Below are 22,487 nucleotides of genomic sequence, written 5' to 3' on the forward strand. Positions count from 1 at the left end.
ATTTAAAACCATTTGGCTCTAATTTAACCACCATGTTGCCTAACTGAGCGTCCATTATTGAATTGAATATTGATAATTGGTTTGATTACCGTACCGTCCCGATAATTGATCATTTGTTTATGTTCGATTATTAATATTTATTATTATTATTTATTTAGTTATTTATTGGACCCGTTACAGAGTTTCATCCCCATATATTGTGGTGTCTTTTCAGATAGTGTCAGACGGTGTCTTGGATACTGAAAATTTGCTTGAAATCTAGTTTCTTTCATGATGGTTGCAATGTTACATGTCATATAGCCCATTCACTTCATTAATTTATTTTAGTTATATAATTCTTCTTCTTTTATTGTACCAAAATTCACCATATAGCCTATTTAAATAAATTGTCATAAAATTAATAGTAAATTTAAATTATATTATCCTTTTAATCACCCCTCAGAAACCATCATCACATTTTAAAATATATTGTATATATTCAACACATATTATTATTAATAAAAAACTGTAACCTGTAATTAAGTCCATAGTTGCAATAACACTTTTATCCAAAATTATTAATATAGTATAAATTATTTCTAAAACCCCAACATTGAATTATTATTCAAAAGCCTGATTATTAGTGCATGTGCAAGTGATGAAGAAAGAAGACAGCTGGCTTCAACAATGAACTCTGATCATCCTGTGTAAAATAAAAATTTTCCTCCTTCTCAATTGGGACATGGCAGCTTCAACACCTTAAATTCAGTGAGGGTATAATCCCTAACATTTTAAAAAGTATTAAATTAAGTCAAATTGATTAAAATTATTTAACTGAACATTAACTTAATAACAGAATAACAGTTTAGCTTTTATATACCGGGTGTCCCACGAAGGGGTTTAAACGTTTGATTTTATATTGCGTGCCCATTCATGCACCGAACCTTTTTAAACTTTACACAGTTTACAAAGTAGGTTCTAAAAATATTCTGGAAAAATTTCAACTCCCTAACCTTAGTAGAAACAAAATGGCGGCTTATTGACAAATTTACCAATGTGCTTTCTATAAAAACTACTTTCATGATTTATTATTAGTTATTTTTTTATTATTATTATTTATTAGTTATTTGATTAATTTTTAGTTTTCCATTTGGCTATGTTCTAATTTTTTCTTGTTTTAAAGTCATATTGCCCTGGAAAGTAACAATAAAAATATTTTATAAAACCAAAAATACCTTTTTTAATGTTTTAAAGTAACTTTTTTCAATATGCCGCCATTTTGTTTCTACTAAGGTTAGGGAGTTGAAATTTTTCCAGAATATTTTTAAAACCTACCTTGTAAACTGTGTAAAGTTTCAAAAAGTTCGGTGCATGAATGGGCGCGTATTATAAAATCAAACGTTTAAACCCCTTCGTGGGACACCCTATATAATTTTTTTTTTCATTTCAAAATTGTACTGCCACTTCAAGATTTATATAAATTGGACACTATTACTGAAGATCTGGTGAGAACTCTCCATTTTGTATAGGCTTAGCCTACCTTCAAGAAATTCAACTTAATAGACCTATTTTATTTACTTTCTGATCATCGAACCTAATTATTTGAATTCAAAAACTACTTTATTTCATCAAGAATAATCCCAGAAAAACAATTTGAACAAGAGAACTAAATTCAAAACTTTGATAAATTTTTCACCTAGTCTATTCATTGTTGGACTTATTTAATTTACCTATCCAAGCCTAAGAGCAATATCAAAATTATCCCATTTTTCATAATAATTGACATATTTTATTTCATAAATTAAAATATTTGAAGATCTTTTTAGCCAGCCGAGTTCCCCTCCCTGAGATTTATGTAATTAAACTAAATTGTAACTCATTGTTCTGTTTTTACTGAGCTAGGCTAAACCAAAGATGGCAACCCTATAACTTAACTTATCTGTTATCTGTTCATTTACCCCATTCATCATTGTAATATCTTATTTTTAGTTCATTAAATTTGTATTGTTAAGAAATTCTTCAGATTAATCATTTGTCTTGCTATAAGTATTTAATCTAGGCTTAACTTAGCATAATAAATAGTAAGCAAATTAAAGGTACAAACCTAGACCAAATTTTACTAACTTAGTCTAAATTATTACAAACACAACACGCATTAGTGTTTTCTTTTAATGGCGTCCAACGTATTGGCTACAAAAGGTCTTCAAATATCTCGTTATTGCAACTAGCCTAATCTAAGTATATTGAATATAAGAATTTTATGTTAGTAATAAGTTATCCCTCCCTGCAATAAGCGTCCCCAATGATAAATGACAGAGCATAGATATAATTTCCGACGGCCTAGAAAATACCCAAACACAATGGACTCTGATAACCTACACGACATTGCATTCAATAGTTCAGAGGACGAAGGCAACATTAACGTTTTTGAACACAACACAAACATTCCACCAGTATCAAATATTACGCAAGAAACCCTCCATGACACAGAAGATACGCAAAACATAATTATTCCACCGAATACGCATAATCTACACACAATAACGACACAACACGAACACGGCGAAGTGACAGTGACAGTTACAGACGACGACGACGGCAGCAGCCATCTTGATCGTGACACCGGCATCTTCACTCCACAGTCCACATCCATTCAAAACAAGAGGCCGTAGTAACCGAAGTAGCCGCTAGTAGCAGCACCGTTCAACAACCTTCCCAAAGTGCAGACAACCCGCTTCATTCATCAATTTAATACAGATTACAGAATACAGACCGTAAAATGGATAATGAAAACACAATTATGACAACTGATAATGGCATAAAAGGCAATTCCCAAACTATACAACTAAATCAAACGGCAAACCCAGATATTATTAGTCTTCTAACGGGCTTATTCCATGAAATAAGAGGAGTTAAATCTGATCTGAGTAATAAAATTGAACAGTTCCAGAAAGAAATTAATTCAAAGTTTGACAATTTTACTGAACAAGTTGTAAACAAGTTCACTACTAATATTGAAGAAATCCCTATTAAAAATCACCATCCAACGCAGAATATCTTTGAAACCGACTTAAACAAGACTACAACGACACTAACTCAAGACGTCAACATAAAGCAATCAGATGTAAAACCCAGAAATAATCAAAAACCGATCAACGAATTTGTTGAAAATCATGATAGCAATATTCAAGACTTAAAAAACTGCAATCAAAGTAAACTCAACCTCACAACAAACCCCACTCTACTAATTTGCCATCAAAATCTACCCACATCAGAACCATCACCGAAATCGAACAGAAGAATCAAAGATCCTCCAGAGAATCCTAGTCCCAGTAAACATAAGAAGAATTTTGAACACAGTGTGGTGAAAGCCAGTATGAACTTTGAAGAAACTGAACAATACGGCGACAAAAAATACTTTGACTTCAAAAAACAGAAAAAGTGTCATTTAGCATAATACTCGGATCTTAAGAGACCTACTATCCATAGTGATTACCAATAAACTGTGATATCGAACACTAATCGCGAGTGCGTACCCCATCCATCCCATATCAATGCTATTCTACAAATCCCCAAGAAGATAAACATGTTATTTTCTATGCTCAAAAAACTATTACCCTTACTCACCAATTTACTACAATGTAATTATCTTTTGTTTTGTTTTAATTTTCAAATGTTTTTATGTTTTGTTCTCTTTTAAAAACTTGTTTTTCCCTATAGATATAAGTCAACTTCCAAGATAATCAATCATTTAATGTTTATCATTCTAACTTTAAGATGTTTTATTTCATACTTCTGTATCATCATGACATTTCACATTTTATCAAAATTTTTCCTTGAATTCTCAGATAAAAATTTCTGAGGGGATAATTGCAATGTTACATGTCATATAGCCCATTCACTTCATTAATTTATTTTAGTTATATAATTCTTCTTCTTTTATTGTACCAAAATTCACCATATAGCCTATTTAAATAAATTGTCATAAAATTAATAGTAAATTTAAATTATATTATCCTTTAATCACCTCTCAGAAACCATCATCACATTTTAAAATATATTGTATATATTCAACACATATTATTATTAATAAAAAACTGTGACCTGTAATTAAGTCCATAGTTGCAATAACACTTTTATCCAAAATTATTAATATAGTATAAATTATTTCTAAAACCCCAACATTGAATTATTATCCAAAAGCATGATTATTAGTGCATGTGCAAGTGATGAAGAAAGAAGACAGCTGGCTTCAACAATGAACTCTGATCATCCTGTGTAAAATAATAATTTTCCTCCTTCTCAATTGGGACATGGCAGCATCAACACCTTAAATTCAGTGAGGGTATAATCCCTAACATTTTAAAAAGTCAAATTGATTAAAATTATTTAACTGAACATTAACTTAATAACAGAATAACAGTTTAGCTTTTATATATAAATTTTTTTTTTCATTTCAAAATTGTACTGCCACCTCAAGATTTATATAAATTGGACACTATTACTGAAGATCTGGTGAGAACTCTCCATTTTGTATAGGCTTAGCCTACCTTCAAGAAATTCAACTTAATAGACCTATTTTATTTACTTTCTGATCATCGAACCTAATTATTTGAATTCAAAAACTACTTTATTTCATCAAGAATAATCCCAGAAAAACAATTTGAACAAGAGAACTAAATTCAATTTTGATAAATTTTTCACCTAGTCTATTCATTGTTGGACTTATTTAATTTACCTATCCAAGCCTAAGAGCAATATCAAAATTATCCCATTTTTCATAATAATTGACATATTTTATTTCATAAATTAAAATATTTGAAGATCTTTTTAGCCAGCTGAGTTCCCCTCCCTGAGATTTATGTAATTAAACTAAATTGTAAACTCATTGTTCTGTTTTTACTGAGCTAGGCTAAACCAAAGATGGCAACCCTATAACTTAACTTATCTGTTATCTGTTCATTTACCCCATTCATCATTGTAATATCTTATTTTTAGTTCATTAAATTTGTATTGTTAAGAAATTCTTCAGATTAATCATTTGTCTTGCTATAAGTATTTAATCTAGGCTTAACTTAGCATAATAAATAGTAAGCAAATTAAAGGTACAAACCTAAACCAAATTTTACTAACTTAGTCTAAATTATTACAAACACAACACGCATTAGTGTTTTCTTTTATGGTGCCTATGCTGAGTTTTACTTAAAATTTCAAAATTATTTTTAACAAACATAAGACATCTTAAAATATATAGGCAGGGAACAGTTAATATACCAAATTCTTTGAAAAATTGTTTACATGACTTTGTCTTTGAGGAGAATGTCATGAGGCGGATGTACTTTTTTTGGACCTTAAACATTTTATCCGCATGAGATGACATTCCCTAGAACTCAATGCCATAGGTTACAACTGGCAAAAAAAGACCATGATAAATCATAAGCCTGGTTTTTGAGTCTATAACCTCTCGAAGAACAATCATTTGGAAACAAATAGAGTTTAATCTCTTGAATACTTTTTTGACATAAGTTTTCCCAATTAAGATTTGAATCAATAACTATCCCTAAAAAATTAACTGAGCTGTGAATCTCTATTAAGCTACCTTGAAATATAAAAATTGTCTTCATCTACATTTTTATTTTGTTTAGTTTGAAATTTTACAAAATGTGTTTTAGACTGATTAAGCAACAAACCATTAGCTGAAAACCAATTATGAAGTCCTCTAAGTGTATTCTGAAAAACTAATTTTAAGTCAACATTTGAATTTGCTTTTAATATTGCTGATGTATCATCTGCATAAAGTGTAAGAGTTGAGGATATATTTAAAGGTAAGTCATTTATATATAAAAGGAAAAGCAGAGGCCCAAGTATCGAGCCTTGTGGTACACCAAATTTAACCCTCTGCCATTTTGAGATGTGTTTAAAGCTGTTCTTAATTACTATCGTTCTTTGATGCCGACTGTCCAAATATGATCTTATCCAAGACACCGCTGAGTCACTAAATCCATAATATTTAAGTTTTTCACAGAGAATATCATGTTCAATGCAATCAAATGCCTTGGACAGATCACATCAGACTGTGATCCCTCCAAAGCACCAACTACCTGGTCAACAAAATATGCAACAGCAGATATTGTACTTCGACTGGGCCGAAAACCAAATTGTTCCTGACAAAATAATCTATTATTTAAAAAAAAAAATATTATCTGATTGAAAGCAATTCTTTCAAAAAATTTTCAAAAAGATGGCAAGATTGATATAGGACGATAATTGTCTAAAATTTCCTTACTCCCCTTTTTGTGCAATGGTTTAATTTCTGAAAATTTTAATTTATCGGGAAATTCCCCATTAAAGAATGATTGATTTATAATTTGACTGAGTGGTCTATGAATTGAATGGGCAGTGATTTTCATTAAATTCAAAGGTATTTCATCCCAACCTGCACATTTTTTGTTTTTGAATGAATTTATTGTCCCGGCGACCTCAGCAGCTGATACCAATGAAAAAGAAAATTTAGGATGGGTGTTTTTGTTATTTACTTGAAGTAATTGAATTGATTTTGACTTCGAGGAAACTGTATTTAACATCTGAGAAATATTAGCAAATTTTTCATTAAATAAGTTGGATATTTCTTGTCCATCTGTAACCTTCTTATTTTCCACAAAAAAATCTGGGATATTTAGATCACATTTTTTAACACCTAGTTCTCTGTTAACTATCGACTAGGCTGCTTTGGTCTTATCATCTGATCTGCTTATCATTTTAGAGTTGTATAACATTTTTGCTTTCTTACATACAAGTCTAAAAACTTTTTTATATTTTGTAACATAATTTATAGGGGTGGGCGAGTACTCGACCTTCGAGTAATTACTCGAGTTTTTTCAAATACTCGACCTCGAGTCGAGTAGTAATCACTACTCGAAAAGTCGAGTCGAGTAGTTATAAATATTGCCACTTCACGATTTTCTACACCCATATTTAATAAATTATATTTTGTTGTGTGTTGATGCCTTATTTAATCCCCATTCCTACAAAAACCACTATCTAACCTCATATAGGTTAGACCAGCGTAAACCAAATGTTCAACAAACACCCATCGTCATTCGGCAGAGCTAGCAAGAGGACTACTAACAGAAACAGACTTTCACTTTCCTACAACAGTCAACAATACGTCTCGATAACGATACAGTAAGTTGAAATAAAGCATTGAATGAATCTATCGAATTGCAATAGTCGATAGTCAACAAGGGAGTCTCGTGACTAGTATAACAATGGCAGACGATTCTTGAAGATATTATAAAGTACAGTTTTAGATTTAGTTTGAACTGCCATAAAAATATTTTAAACCAAAATATAGAAATAAAAAAATATTTTATACCAAAATATAGAAATACAACAAATAAAAATAACCTGTTGTAGCATAATATTTTTTCACATTAATCGGTATTGGTGTTTAGTTTTACAAACCGATAAGTTACTACAAGGAACATCGATGCATCTGAATGACGCAATCTCATTGGGTCTTGGCAGAAAGAAAAGATCAGTTCCACTTTAAACTCAGTTCAGTGTTGCCAAATGGACGATAATTGTTGTACTTTTACAACTGTGGTATTGGCGTAATCTAATCAGTTTACATAAACACGATTAAAATTAGTCAAACTATTATTTTTTTTTACGAAATAAAAGTTATAGCAATTTTGTGATAATTTTACCGACATTCACCATATGGTGTAATGATAAATATGGCAACGTCAGCCCTGCAAAACAGCTGTTTGATGGGAAAACAAAGAAGAAGCAGAATGAGCAGACTGACTAGAGAGGAAAGAGTGAGAGAGAGAGAGAGAGAGAGAGAGCAGATATGGTGACAGCTGGCGTAACAACTACAAAACAATGGATTGGAGTGATTGAAGTTATGCCAATGTCAGTTTTGAATGTTTGTACTTTGAAGTGAATTTGTAACTTAAAATAAAATTTATTTTGTTAGTGCAAGTTTAATAGAAAGTAAAATAAACATATTCTGTTTGTGATTTTGATTGTGCAATTTTCAATCTGGTGGCAGAAACATGACAACGACAGTTTGAATTGTAACTTAACCTAGAAAATGTGAGTTTTGAGTTTATAAAGAAAGGCCAAATAGGCTATACCGGGCTACAGTGAAATGTGTTTTATTTTAAATTAAGTGTTTAATGTGGGGTTTTATTTCGAGATAATAGGCCTACTATGTTTTTGTTTGATATTTTCAGTCTGTCAGAGACGAGTGACTTGATCATTTTTATAATTGTACTGAGTGAAGAGGATAGCCCTAGTACCCATAACCTTCAAACTTAAGACAGATGAAGTGCTTATCTAAGTGATTATTTTTAAATACCTAATTGCATATTGATGTTTTTAACTTGTGATACAATATGTAGTTTGATATTAGTTTTCTGTTTTATAAATAAATTTATTTTTATAAATTCTGTTTCTTATTTGAATTGAAATTAATTCTTAAAGTTACCTTATTAAGTTAGTTATTTAGGTTGATTATCATGTTAGTGAGGAGGAATTAAAGGCAAGGAAAAATAAAACACACAAGAACAAGTGATGTGTAGGCCTAAATAATTTAATGCTGCAACCAACAAGTAGTCTAGGCGAAATTTTGTATTAGGCCTAAGGTAGGAGGTACTAATAATTAGTAACCATATAACTTAAAAAAAAATGTTATAAGTACTTTAACTAACTATTTAGGCCTAGGCCGGGTTTAGGCTAGGATGAAATTTGTTTCAGCAAAATGCTGCAAACTCTCTGCAAAGACAAAAACTAAGTTAGGCTAACTTACCTGTATAAAAAATACTATTCAATAACTAAAGCATTTAAAACAAAAAATTCCAGTAGGCTAATATTACATTTGTTTGAACATTACATCTTTCAATTTTATTTGTAGAAAATTTGCCATAGGCCTAGCCTGCAAAACAATGTAAACTTAGCATTTTTAAGTTGTGAAAAGCAAGATGCTAAAAATACTACCGCAGCTTAAACCCTGGGCCTACGCCTACTTAACGCACAACTACTCGACTCGACTCGATACTCGAGTTTTTACTCAAATACTCGACTCGACTCGACTCGAATTGAAAAATCACTACTCGCCCACCCCTAATAATTTATAAAATTAAAATCCACAGAATCTTCTACGATTCTACTGAGATATCTTTTATTAGCAGAGTAAAGTGAGCAAAGGAAGTCTCTGTCTGGTGTCTTCGTTCGTGCCATCAACATGGGGAGCTAACTACGTGGGATAAGGGGGGAAGGTCCCCTGAAGTATTGTGTCGTAGACTAGTATTTCCAAATTTAATTAATAACTAATTGCAGATCATGTAAAATTCATATATTCCGCCATACTAAAACATATTAATTAACTGAAGACTTGCTATTTCTTCAGATGTTAGTTCACGTTGTGTCCGGTTGACTTATATATAAAATATTCTATATGTTGAACGATTAGGATATTTTTGTAAAAAAAAATGCTTTAATTAATCAAACAATCATCAAAGCTGGCTCTTGGGGCCTGTGAATTGCGGTAAATTGTCTCCTCTGTTGAAATAATGTGTCCAGTTCTCGTTTCCAACATGAACGATTTGGTTAAGGATCATAAATCGCATGATCAAATCACCAATGTGTGCACCACAGTATACCACAAAACAAAGAAACCAAGGGTAGCCTAGGCATATTAGGTCAGATAGCGGAAAGTTTAGGTACAGTCCTAATCACCACTTTTCATTATGTTGTTTGGGTCGCTGAACACAATTATGAGATTTGGTGACAAATATTATGCCCAGAAAATTGTTTATTTTGAAGAAAAAAAATTTAAAATTTTGTCACTCTTAAGGTGTTTGGGCTAAATCTTGGTAATTATATGGTTTTGAAATGACTCTACTTTGTAAATTAAAGAATACTAAATTTACTACAAGTTTCATACATAATATTTGTTTCTACTACAAACCGTTACGCCACTAGAGCATACTAAAAATGGCCAGAAGTACCAAAACTGAAAATAAATGCTTTAGTCCTCGCCAACCAAACTTGAGGCAGCCAAAGGCCGCACGCCATATATCTAGTGCGGCCTTGGGCTGCCTCAAGTTATGGTGGCGAGGACTATAAAGGCGGGGACACACTTGTCATACACTCTTCCGATCCTACTACGATCCGATTTGCGGGATTCCAGAATGATCGGTGCGGGATCAGAGGGGGTGAACACACATGTCATACACGCTTCCGACCCATGCCCGATTTCCTCCACCGGTCGATCAACACTGACTTGCCAGTCTGATTTGTAAACTACGTGCAGCAGAAGGTGGTAAACATGTTCAAAAACTTTGGACTTCGGGATTCAGCCATGATGGCGGTTTGTCTAGATGAAGAGGAAGAAAGTCAGACATCTCTGAAGGGCAGTGGAAAACGAAGAATTTGGGTTCATTCTGTATGGAATGAAAGTTAGGTGGTTTACTTAAGTGCCCATCTTATATATTAAGCACATTGGGTTTTCTCTCTCGAGTTCGTTTGGCTCTTCTACCCGTCCGATTTTCATGACCGAGGTCTCAAATTGAAGGTATGCACGCACAGATTTCACATCAAGCATCGGCATATATTTAACTTAAACCATTATTCTTAAATCTTAAAAATAAAGGTGATTTTTTAGAAACAACCCATCCTGCATCCGACAAACGAATAGACTGCAGTGTCGGTGCGTGATCGGAGTCAAAATCGGAGTAGGATAGGAGTATAACGTGACGCGTGTCGGAGAGGTGTAAACAACCGCGTTCAAAGTTAAGTACCATTCCCCTCTCCGACAGTCGTACCACAGTATGATCGGAGTCGGATCGGAAGGGTGTATGACAAGTGTGTCCCCGCCTTTAATGCTGCCGTTTTACATTAGGTTTCCATGAAAACAACCCGAACCCATTTTACGATAGTTTTAACTATATATTCAATAAAATAAACTGAAACAGACTTAATAAATCTGTGCCAAGATGCATGACTGGCTGCAGGAACATTTCCCGTTCCCCGAAAACCCTCAACAGTTTTATTTTCTCTCAGCACAAGGGCTTTTGCTGACCACGGGGTTGACTGACATTGTGCTTGAGAAAAAGGAATGAAAGTCATTAAAAGAGTTGTAGATAAAGATAAGTTTAACTTTGAAAACGACGGTAACGTCAAATTCAGACTAGCAGACCGAGTCCAGCCACTTGCCATAATGAACGCGATGAAAGTAGAGAACGAATTCTTACCCGTAAACCTCACCACATTGTTTCAACGTATCATCATCGCTAAGAATTCTGATGGAGAACTAGAACACTTCTTGTCCTACTCAGTGGCGGCTAAAGGGGGGGGGGCTACCCCCAGATATGATATATATATATGATATAGAAATACACTAGACACCCTAAATTTTAACTTTTTATGTGGTGAAAAATAACGTGAAAATAACGAGTTAATAGTTATATGCAACAAACCAGCAAATTATTTAGGATCCTAGGTACACAGTACACACACATTTAGGGTTTGGATCAGTCGGTTCCTTTCTATTCCCTTATGTCAGCTATTTTCCATAATGTGTAAGGGTGAAATTCTTACATGGAATTCGTAAATTAGCCGATTACAAGGTCCTTCAAGTATGTTCACCATGTTCACTGAATCCGTATTTCCTTTTATGTTGATTCCCAAATAGCCTAAAATACGTCTTTGGGGTTTTTTTTCAAAAATTTTCGGGGGAGGACCCCCTGCCTCCCTCCACACTGAGGGGTATTCCATACCCCCAAGACCCCCCGGCAGCCCAGCTTAGCCCCCCACATTTCGGGGCCTAGATCCGCCTATGGTCCTACTACAACCATACTCATTCTCCTTTGGCCTCTAAGACTCTTTGTCATACGACCATACTCTTTCTCGTTTATTGATAATAACGATTTGCGAAAAGGAACCAATTCAAATCTGTATAAAACACTTGTCCCCATTGAAAACAAGCACTTCCATGGTCATGTGCAGTATGTTATTAATGGCCAGAGCATCATCCTTTCTATAAAATATGTAACAGATACATTGAAAAAACAAGTATGGAGCTCAGACAAGTTGTTTTTGGCGGCTACACTGAACATCCGCAATGTGGAAGTGGAACAAAAAGTTCCGTTCCAAACGATTGAAAAGAGCAATGAAAACTACTTCTGCAGACATTATCTTTGATATGACCCCAACCACAACAAAAGAAAACTCCTACTCAACCCTTATAACAAGGAAAAACTTGGGGTTCGTTACAATTCTATACAAGGAGTCTGATTGGAGGAAACGAAATACGGCAGAGTCGCTTTTCATGGCAATAGAAGACGAGCCACTCTCACGACCATCGGTGGATGTCAGTACAGTGTACTTAAACATTGTTAAAAATGAACTCGTCGAACAACTACGAGATAACAACTACATCGACCAGGAGTTTGAATGGCTTACAACAATGGACAATGCACCTACCCTTGCCCCTTGCCCATCCTCCTCTCCAAGCTCAGCTGATCCGGCAGTCAAGGTTAGGCATTCGACCCGCGTGTGGGATAAAAGTAGTATTTTTCCACCCTGAGGAAGCGGAATGTTTTTTTGAGTTCCGCGAAACGTCGGACTTTTGGTGCCGTGGACGATTTTGTGTTGTAGCCTATATATATGAGTTTATGTGTGTTTTGACGAGTCCCGGATCAGACATCACAGACAAAAATAAAGGTGTGTGAAGCCCACAATAATCTTCGTGAATAAGGAAAAACTAATTTCCATGACAACAAGGAAGACAACCTCATAAAATATATCTTGAAAGCAAGCATCTGAAGATGCGGACACATTGATAGTGACAGAAGCGCTGTCATTGGCTAGCTCTAATGAAAACGTTGTCGTTGATGGAGATAATGTTGTCTTATTGATTATTCTAATCAGTTTCTGTAGGGAAAACCAGTTTTCTTTTTGAAGCCAGGAAAAGGCAAATCTTCATCCATAACATACTCTCCACTCCTTGCTGTAAAGAATAAAACTGTTGCAGATAATATTCCAAGGGTCTACAGAAGTGTGAATTTTTCAACTGAAAGCACTTTGCTGACGCGATTGCGATAGGCTCGGCTGTAGCTTGTTTTAATTGAAGATTTTTTTACATCACTGACTAAATTTTTCTTTTTGATTTTAAGTGTTAGTTTAGATAATTATGTTTTATGTTTAAGGTTTTATCAAATGTTACATGTACAGACAATGTTTCATTTTGACGCACCTATTCGCAATGTTATGACACTGTTATTGAATTTTTTGTACAATAAATGATATCTATGTCTATGTGGTGATACCGATTCAATATGGTAAAAAAATGTAATACATTTAAATATTTTTGAAAATGTATAAATAACTCTAACCAATAAAGAGATTTAAGGTAACCTTACTTCAATCTTCACTGCACCCAAGACAAACATACGTTAACTAACTACTCTATTCATGCTTGTTGTGTGTACCTGTGATCCAGGAGACGTGGGATGAGTAGGTGCGACTGAGCCAGTTGGGCGACACACAGTTGTGCAGCCCCAGGGCGTACAGTCCCAGCTGGAAGGCACACATATGTAGAGCACGATGAGGTCCATGGTGATTCTGTGAGGTTGAGGCTTGAGTGAACAGAGAGGTGGAACTGGTGCCACCGGCCTTCGACAACACAGTCTTGGCCAACTCAAAGGTGAAGTGAGCACCTGCCTCTGACGGCTGGTTGGGGATAGACGGATACGCTCGTTTACCTTTGAACCTGTAAGAATACAGAAAACATAAGTTCTACGATAAACATTTTAAAACGAATCCAAACAAATACTGAAATAATTTAATAGTAAAACTATCAATGATAGTGGGTGAGCTATCTGGACAAGGTTATTATAGGTACAACTATTAATATTTCTCTCACTTGCACAAAAAAAAAAGAATTATTAATTGATAGTTTTTAGTAAGTACCTGGATGAGGTCTCCTTGGGCCTTGTGGCAGAGGGGTTGATGGGGTTGGACAGTCCGAGGGGGGGAGTGACATGTGAAGTCCCAGGACTGTTCAGAGACAAGTTGGCCAACCCTTGTTCAAACTCAGCACTTGTACAGCTTTGTGGTCGACTACTTGCGCCATCTGTCATCAGGTTATTCATATAATAGCTCTAATGAAAGCAATGTTTGGGGAGTTAGTAGCATGACAGACTTAGAATTTACGACAGTGATGTAGTGGGTTCAAATATTGGTACCTGTCACTAGATTTTACCAGTACAGTTCACCTTTGTACTTTACTGGCTTACCCCTTGCTTTCCTGTATACTTTACATGCATGTCCCAAGGCCTATGTGGACGGGCTCATGCAAGGTTAAAGAGGCCGCCAACTTCCTTGAAAGTAAATGCCCCTGCCGCAGCAAACCTGCAGACTAAGCAAATTTCATTTACCTGATTTGATTTTTACTTAAATATTTCCTTAAATATGTCAGATTTATTCCCTTTTTAAATAACATTAGGTTTAACGAGTACTTGACTGTTACATATTTTATTAGTATTCACAAATATTCAGAATTAATTGTTATTAACTATTTAATAAACTTCCAATATCTTTTAAAAATCAGGAAAACATTCAACCGTATAGGTCAAAATTATCAGATTGGCTTATTATATGTCGTGCTTTTTATTCAGTCGAGTAGTTTTTGGCATATTTTTGCATATATATGCAGATTTTTCAACACCTAAATGTAAGACCAAGCAGTCTTGATGATTGTTTGTTCTTGTTATAGTTAGTTTTTTCCTGTTAATTTAAACATTTTGTATTATTACTGATGTTTTATCCTTTTAAGATTTATTTTACATTTTCTGTAGCCTATTTAATATTTTATATAACATAACAAATGTAACAAAACATGTAACGAATATGTGACCTTGTCTATTGTAATTTATTTATTACCAAATGGCAATAAAGATTCATTATTATTATTATTATTATTATTATTATTAGTGAGGAGTTGGTACCAATTTTTTCAATGTCGGTACCAGAACCGGTTCCTAGCCAAAATCGATTCTCGGTTGTCGGTTCCGGTACCATTGGTACCTTATTTTTTATTTTTAATATAACACTTGAATTACCAAACACATTCAAATCAATATAATTTATAATGTAGCAGAAGTGTTAAAAATATTTGATAAAATTGGTGATGTGTCTATATGAAAATTTATCGATTCTCGATACCGATACCTAAAAAAAACCATTCTCAATACCAATACCATTTTTGAATAGGTAGTTTTTACCAAGTTTTCTGAATGGATTAGTTATACTACACCAGCCCCTGTTTTTATGTCTTTCAATTTAGTATTTTTGAGGTAGGCTTGGGTGTTTTTCAAGTAAAAAAATATACAGCAATGAAACATTTTAACTAGCCAATTTCCAAGTTTAAACCCTTTTTATCACATAAGCAAACTATCATATTTAAGGTACTATAGAGGTGTGCCAGCCTAATATTTTCAGCTCAGCCAAAATCAAAGTAATATTGTGATAATCGTCGTATTCTGACCAGTCATCTGTTGATAAATGTCTGCAGTCAATATATTTCTTACAGTAAAAAAAAAAAAAACACATCACTGACTTAATCTCGCATGCGGCAAGAGATTCAATAATAAAAAAAATGTTCTATACACACGTAAGCTAGCTCTATATCCAATATGGCCGATCCAAGATGATGGCCAAAAACACGTTTCCTATCAAAATGACACTGTCATTTCAATAAAAAAAAAACTATGTATATCCAATAAGGGGGAATCTTAGGGTCCTATAGCAGTGAGCTTTAGAGTTATAGATTTAAAATAAAAATTACATTAAGTACAGATTTATTTAGAACTACGGGTTGATACTCACTCATAGCTGATGTGTCCATCATCATATCTGGCGGGTGCTGGTGTTGATGCTGATGTGGGTGCGGGTGTTGGTGTGGGAGGGAGTGTGGGTGAGGGTGCTGCTGAGGTGGAGGCAGCATATCCAGGTCTTTCCTCTGCACCAGTCCACCACGGGCAGGTGGCATGAACTGACTGCGCACTGGGGGGTTGCTGCTGTAGTAGCTGTACGGTACCGGAGACTTAATCAGCTGATGCACCTCCCTGTCAAGCAGCTTGTCCATGATGCGGGCCAACTTATGAGGGTCGTCCTTGTACAACACCAGTAGTGTGATGGCCAGGTCACCTCGCTGACGACGGGTGCCCTCACACAACAGCGGGTGGTCGGCCTCTGACACATTGGCCTTGAGACCAAGCGCGGCCACTGCAGCCTCAAACCCAAGCATTTCATCCCCTGGCAGTCTCAAGTTTGGGTTAATCAACTGACATCTGCATTCTCGGTTCACTGTTGCAACAAAAATAAGGATAAGATTAGATAAATCTTTTGGGTTATGAATACATCTATATAAATAAAATTAGAGTTTTGTTTTAAAATTAAAATTAAAACGTAATAGATGCTGGTATTGTTGTAAATGGACACATCATTAAAAAAAATGCACAACCTATATCTATAAAAGAGGAACTATATATGTATGTACGTTACGGACTTCGAAACCACTCAACAGAGTGTAATAAAGCTTTCAGGCATCATTAAGCATCTTTCAAGGATGGTTTGAGTGAAGTTTGGTGCAGATATGTCAAAAGGGCTCCGCCCAAGAGGGTTTTAAGTAGAGGTAAGCGGATAATCCGAACCGAGCCCAAATTTGATTGTTGAACATACAATCCATTTTTAAAAACTAAGATTACGATTCAAATACAACTTCAAAAATTATCTGGGTATTTTACTTGGGTATTGGTTTAAAATTGTAAAAAATCAATATTTGTTCAAATGTAACTTGTGTTTACATAAAATGATGGATAATTTGTATTACTGTAGATTCTACAGTAATACAAATATAGAAATAACCAAAAGAGGTAGTTGTCCTAACCTATTTTTATAGCTGTCACGACAGAATAGGTCAACTCAAAGCAGTCGCCGGCGACTGACTGGCAATGGTATACTGACTTGACACAGAATAGAATGACATGATCGGTAGTGATTTTGTTTTAAAGTAGGCCTACTGTTTCACAATAGAAAATTCCACTAGTGAACTGTTACGTAAGCAATAAATTTATGTTTATAAAAGTCAGAACAGAAACACTATAAAGCCAAAACAATATAAGGGAGGGAGGGGTTCTGCAATGACCTCGAAATGAGCGGAATAGCAACATTGAGTAGGGGGTTGGGGGGGGGAAGGGAAGGGTGAGACCTTTGAGCTATAGGCTATTTAGACTAGACTTTCACCACTTCCCAAATGGCTGAGTACGGGGATTACGATAGCAGGTTTTTTCCTTGCCTGGTTTGACTTTTGTCTTTTTGTGTAGGAGATTTGAATAACCAAAAATATAATTTGAATTGACCACAATTATTTAGCATTGATAATACAATTTGCAAGGGACCAGGAGGAAATAGACCAAAACACTACAAGAACAAGAAATGAAATACAGAACACAATGATTTAACACTGTCACTCAATTTTGGTGTCTAGAAGGGTCGGTGAACTAATCAATAAATAGCCAAAACCAGTTTCCTCCCCCTCTTGCAGTCTCACCACCACCCCTCCCCCCCCTAAGCCGGGAGGACCAACACTTTGTCGTTGAAACACCCTAGCCTCTGAAACAATAAACCCTTACACCCGCGTAGCTGTTTTGACAACAGGTTTATGAATGTGTTCACTATTTCTAATTTTCCAGGATTAACTATCAATTATTATTATTTGCAAGTTACAAATAGGAAACTACATGACATTATGGTATTCAATGACCCATGTATTATCAAAAATTAATAATTCATTAGGCCTACTTATTATGATAATAAAAAGCATTCATTACAGCACGCAGCACTTATTGATATATATATATAATCATCAAAGGAACTGTTACTTTATACAAAATTCCTTTTTTTATATATCTATCTATATACTTATTTAATACGCAAGCAGGAATTTTGTGACAATTACTCCTCCGAAACTACTGAACCGATTGACATGTTTTTGGTGTCATTGGAAAGGAGCGTAACGTGAAGTTGTGCAGGAAACTTTCTTTTTAGGGAAATAATTAGAGAGTGAGGCCCTGGGGCCCTTTAAAGTTTCGTATTTCTCCATAAGATTAACATGGGAAACAAAAATTGTTTTGAAACTCCAGCTGTTGTCAGAAATTAAATATTAATAATTGGTCTCCATGGAAGCATGAGAAAATTCACAATGTTTACATTTGCTTTGACATTTAAATGTAAACAACCAGAACTGTCGAATGCCTATTTCACAATTTTAGATAGCTGATAACAAAAATAAAACAACTATGTGGTAGGTTTATTTAATCTTAAACTTTATGATAGATTATTATAAATCTATTTCAATAATTAATTATGAAACAAATTTTTCCCGTTGCGAAGCAAAAATTAATAGTGAGAAGAAAAAGATATGTTGTAAACAGTCAATGTGTAAATTATCGAAGTTGCATTAAAAATGTGTATAGTTTTGGATGTTGGTTTGTGTTTAATGATATAAGTTAGTTATTAAATTTTTATTTTAAGGATTTGGCATATGACTAAGCCTATGATAAATAACACCATTTCAGATTTCTGCCAGTTTTTGCATAACTCTGTCCTGTAGAGTTTAAAGTAGCCTACACCTTATTGTCTACAAATTGGCTAAATAACTTAGGTACGGTACTTAATAAAATCTGACAGCCTTTTTACATTGACCTTAAATTGTAAGCTTACCCTTTCCCGTCCATGGGCAGTTTGATTGTTAAAAATTCACCCTTTAAAATGGAAAAGGACTGCTATGTAAATTGTAAGTATTTCCATTGGTTGATAATATTTTAGTTGGCTCTTTTGCTCTTTTAAAATCATTGGAAATTATGACTGTAATAAGTTTTCAACCAAGTAATTTGTTTTTAAATAACTCCTGTACTTCTTTGCAATTGCTCGATTTCGAGCAACATGTACACTAGTAATTATTTAATACGCAAGCAGGTTTTTTGTGACAATTACTCCTCTGAAACTACTGAACCGATTGAGATGTTTTTGGTGTCATTGGAAAGAGCGTAACGTGAAGTTGTGCAGGAAATTTTTATTTTAGGGAAATAATTAGAGAGTGAGGCCCTGGAGCCCTTTAAAGTTTCGTATTTCTCCATAAGATTAACATGGGAACCAAAATTGTTATGAAACTCCAGCTGTTGTCAGAATTTAAAAGTGAGAAGAAGAACATATGTTAATTGTACACAGCCAATTAGTTTGCTAATTTAACAGTTTGCTACAAACATTTACTGGCTTGGTTGAAATGGAATATTTACTATTTGAATTTGGGTTGGCGTAAATATTACATTGGAAAAAAGCAAGAGAGCCTAGATAATTTGATATAGGCTACTAAAAAGAAAACTGAATTAACACTGTGTTGCATTTCGTAGTAATCATTGAAAGAGCCGATTTGCAAACTATGGAAAAAGGAAAATCATAGAACACCACCAAGAAGAAGAAAATGAAACAATGTTTTTTTTAGAATTTATAATAGTTATGGACAACCTAATGCGGCTATGAGTAAGCCTATTTGTAGAAAACACTAAAAAACAAGATCAGCTTTTGAAAAATGATAAGATATATTTACATGAAATGTTGATTATATCGATCTGTTTTGTACATCTTGAGTATTTCCATAATCTTTGAGTGGAATATTTTAAAGTCATCAAAAATTATGACTGTTATTCGTTTTAAATTAACACCTGTAATACTTAGCAATTGCTCGAATTCGAGCAACAGGGACACTAGTATAGATAAAATAGGTACAAAATTGTGTGGCCAGTCAAACTTTTTAAACAAACATTTTATTCTATAAAATACAGATGGTAAATAGGGGTTGGTTTAAAGGAAATAAAATACCAAAATTTTGATAAACGATAGAAAGGTTATGGGATTGATTGAACTAAAATAACCGCAGGGAAACTTATAAGTAGAAAAGTCGTCAACCACAATCTGTTTAATCAGTACATCGTTAGAGAGAGAGAGGGGGAGTTCTATTATCTGGTCACTTATGCGGCTATACGCTCGTCCTGAAGTATACTTGTGGGGCTATTGGTCCTTGTGGGGATATCCCCATAAGGACCAGGTCTTTTTTTTGGCTGAAATGGATTATTCGTTCAAAATAATGCATAAATTGCCCACTTTCAGCGCCAAACGAAAATATCCCCACATGGCACCTTATGATCCTTACACTTAGTTCGCTTTTGCGGCCACCAGAGCTGCGCTGATGCCGGTTTTCTCTCTCCGAAAAGAGAGTAAAGCTTTGGTCCTTATGGGGATACGAGGCCTGATTGGTCCTTTTTGAATTTAGAGAGAGAACTGTACCTCATGATCATTTGTGGGGATATATGAGAATATCTGCGGTCCCTATGAGGATGTCAATTCTGATTGGTTCGTTTAAATTTTAGAGAGAGAATTTTTCCAAATGGTACATTGTGGGGATGGTTTGTGTCTTCAGTGATAGACATGACACTCTTTGAGAAGCACGAGGTTGTAATTTTGTACAGTTATTGTTCTCTGAGTTCGTTGTGCTGCTGCTGAACAGACATCATGAAGCGTGGCGTGGCGCAAAAATCCAAATTTTTACGCATAATTACTATTTTATTAAACCTTTTATATAACTGAAAAACTGAATGGATAATATATTTCTGTCCTTTAAAATCATTATTGGTATATACTTAGAGTTTAAAGAATAACGTCCAATCTATCTAAAATCTATATAAAAAATTAGAGTTTTGTCTGTACATTGCTCAGAATAATATATTTTTAGGTTATTTTTACGTTTTATACATAATGAAATGAAAAACTAAATAAAAAACGTTTATTTATCCCAAGAATAATAAACTAAAACAGAGAATAGCTATACAACATTAGAGTACAACATTTTTAAGATACAATTTGCCTTACTTTGCCTAAATTTGACTAATGGGCAGGTGCCTGTGCGTAAGCCTGGCTGTTATCAGTCTAAAGAAATTGAGGGCACACACTAAAATTGGGAAGATTAAAAAAGCAGAAACGAGTCTTATCTCTTTATTTCTGTCCGCCTGTCTGCTGTCCGTCTGTAACACTCAAGATGGCATTTTACGCGATGGAAAACGAGAGTACCTATCAAGATCCAAGTCATTTTAATGTATTCACTGGATTGGCGAGAGTGTCTTTAGCCATTAATATATGGCCTCACTACTTTGTAAATAAAATTACTGACGTTCAAAAATGCAGTTTTGTGCGATTTTTAAGTTTTCGTCCAATTGTTATCACATAATCATCTATTAAATAACGAACAGCTGTTCGGATCAAGATTATTTTTTCTAGCTGTCACTAATATGTTTACAAATGTTGTTTACAAATACCGTAACCATTTTCGATTACATTTTAAAAGCAAATCCCAACCAAGTGAGATTAAAAACGTTTTTCTTGCATAACGGATTTAATTAATCGCAAGTGCAATAAAATAGTGTAACCACGTAAATGAAATTATAACTAGGCATCATCCAGTTCAGGAACCAGAGATTCTTTTTGTAAAAGATTGTTCTTGAGTTTTGATAACCAGAAAGAAGACCTTGAATCAGTTTTGTATACGGCTGGGAAACTTAAATTTATGAATGATCAACACCAATAAATTAGAAACAAGGTTTCCACTCATTGACGGCGCTTCAATAAGTGTAAAGTAAAAAATCACAACTGCAGTTGGTGATTGTAACTGAGGTTTACGGATGATGCTAAACTCGATTTTCCAATGTGTCACTTTTTGTTCCTATACCATTGACTTTAATAGTCAATAGTTCATACTCACCGTGTGATGCAATCGCTGGACCATACAGCCAATAGGCCCTTAGCCCATCTCTTGGGTACGTACGCCTACCCAATTATTCATAACAAACTTTTTGACGACGATCCTTGATAACCGGTACTTTTCCCTAGAATACACGGCCTACCTACTTTCTACTTAAGAAATAAAATTGCAAACGTCCAAAAACCCAACGTTGTGTGATTTTTGTCACGTTTCCTTATAATGTTAATAAATATACCAATCATTGTTTAGAGAATACGTAATCTATTAAATGACAAAAAGTTGTTTGTCTAAGGTTGTTTTTTTTTTTTTAACTAACACCGATAAGTTTACATTAAACGTTGTTTACAAATAAAGCAATTAATGTGAAATAACATTGATTGCCGATAACTTTTTACGAGAAAATCCAAAACCAATAAGAGATCAATAACCTTGATTAACGCATATAATTGGTCTATTTACTATTATTTTTTTTACTGTAAACGTTAGTTTTTGGTTCTGGTTCTTTTGCCTTAGACGCGTTGGTAGCTGAATTATGCAAATATTTGTTATGCAGATATCTGAAACTATGCAAACCAACTGCTGTTCTAAATATAAGAAGGTTTCAAGTGACTAAGATAAGATC

The 22,487-nt window shown here is 34.2% G+C and overlaps 1 protein-coding gene across 1 annotated transcript in view; it reads right to left on the reverse strand.

Moving 5' to 3' along the window:
- LOC128994973 (zinc finger SWIM domain-containing protein 8 homolog) overlaps positions 1-22,487 on the reverse strand; it is a 197,732-nt gene that overhangs the window by 72,796 nt on the left and 102,449 nt on the right. The window contains exons 16-18 of the mRNA XM_054419837.1: positions 15,877-16,356; positions 13,960-14,122; positions 13,479-13,759 (exon numbers count right to left, since the gene is read on the reverse strand). Coding sequence (XP_054275812.1) covers positions 13,479-13,759; positions 13,960-14,122; positions 15,877-16,356 — 924 coding nt within the window. The remainder of the gene's footprint in view (positions 1-13,478; positions 13,760-13,959; positions 14,123-15,876; positions 16,357-22,487) is intronic.

This window comes from Macrosteles quadrilineatus, unplaced genomic scaffold (assembly GCF_028750875.1).
Source record: "Macrosteles quadrilineatus isolate MER2022 unplaced genomic scaffold, UCM_ALF_1.0 Scaffold_1__1_contigs__length_201487025, whole genome shotgun sequence".
In the NCBI taxonomy this organism is placed as follows: domain Eukaryota; kingdom Metazoa; phylum Arthropoda; class Insecta; order Hemiptera; family Cicadellidae; genus Macrosteles; species Macrosteles quadrilineatus.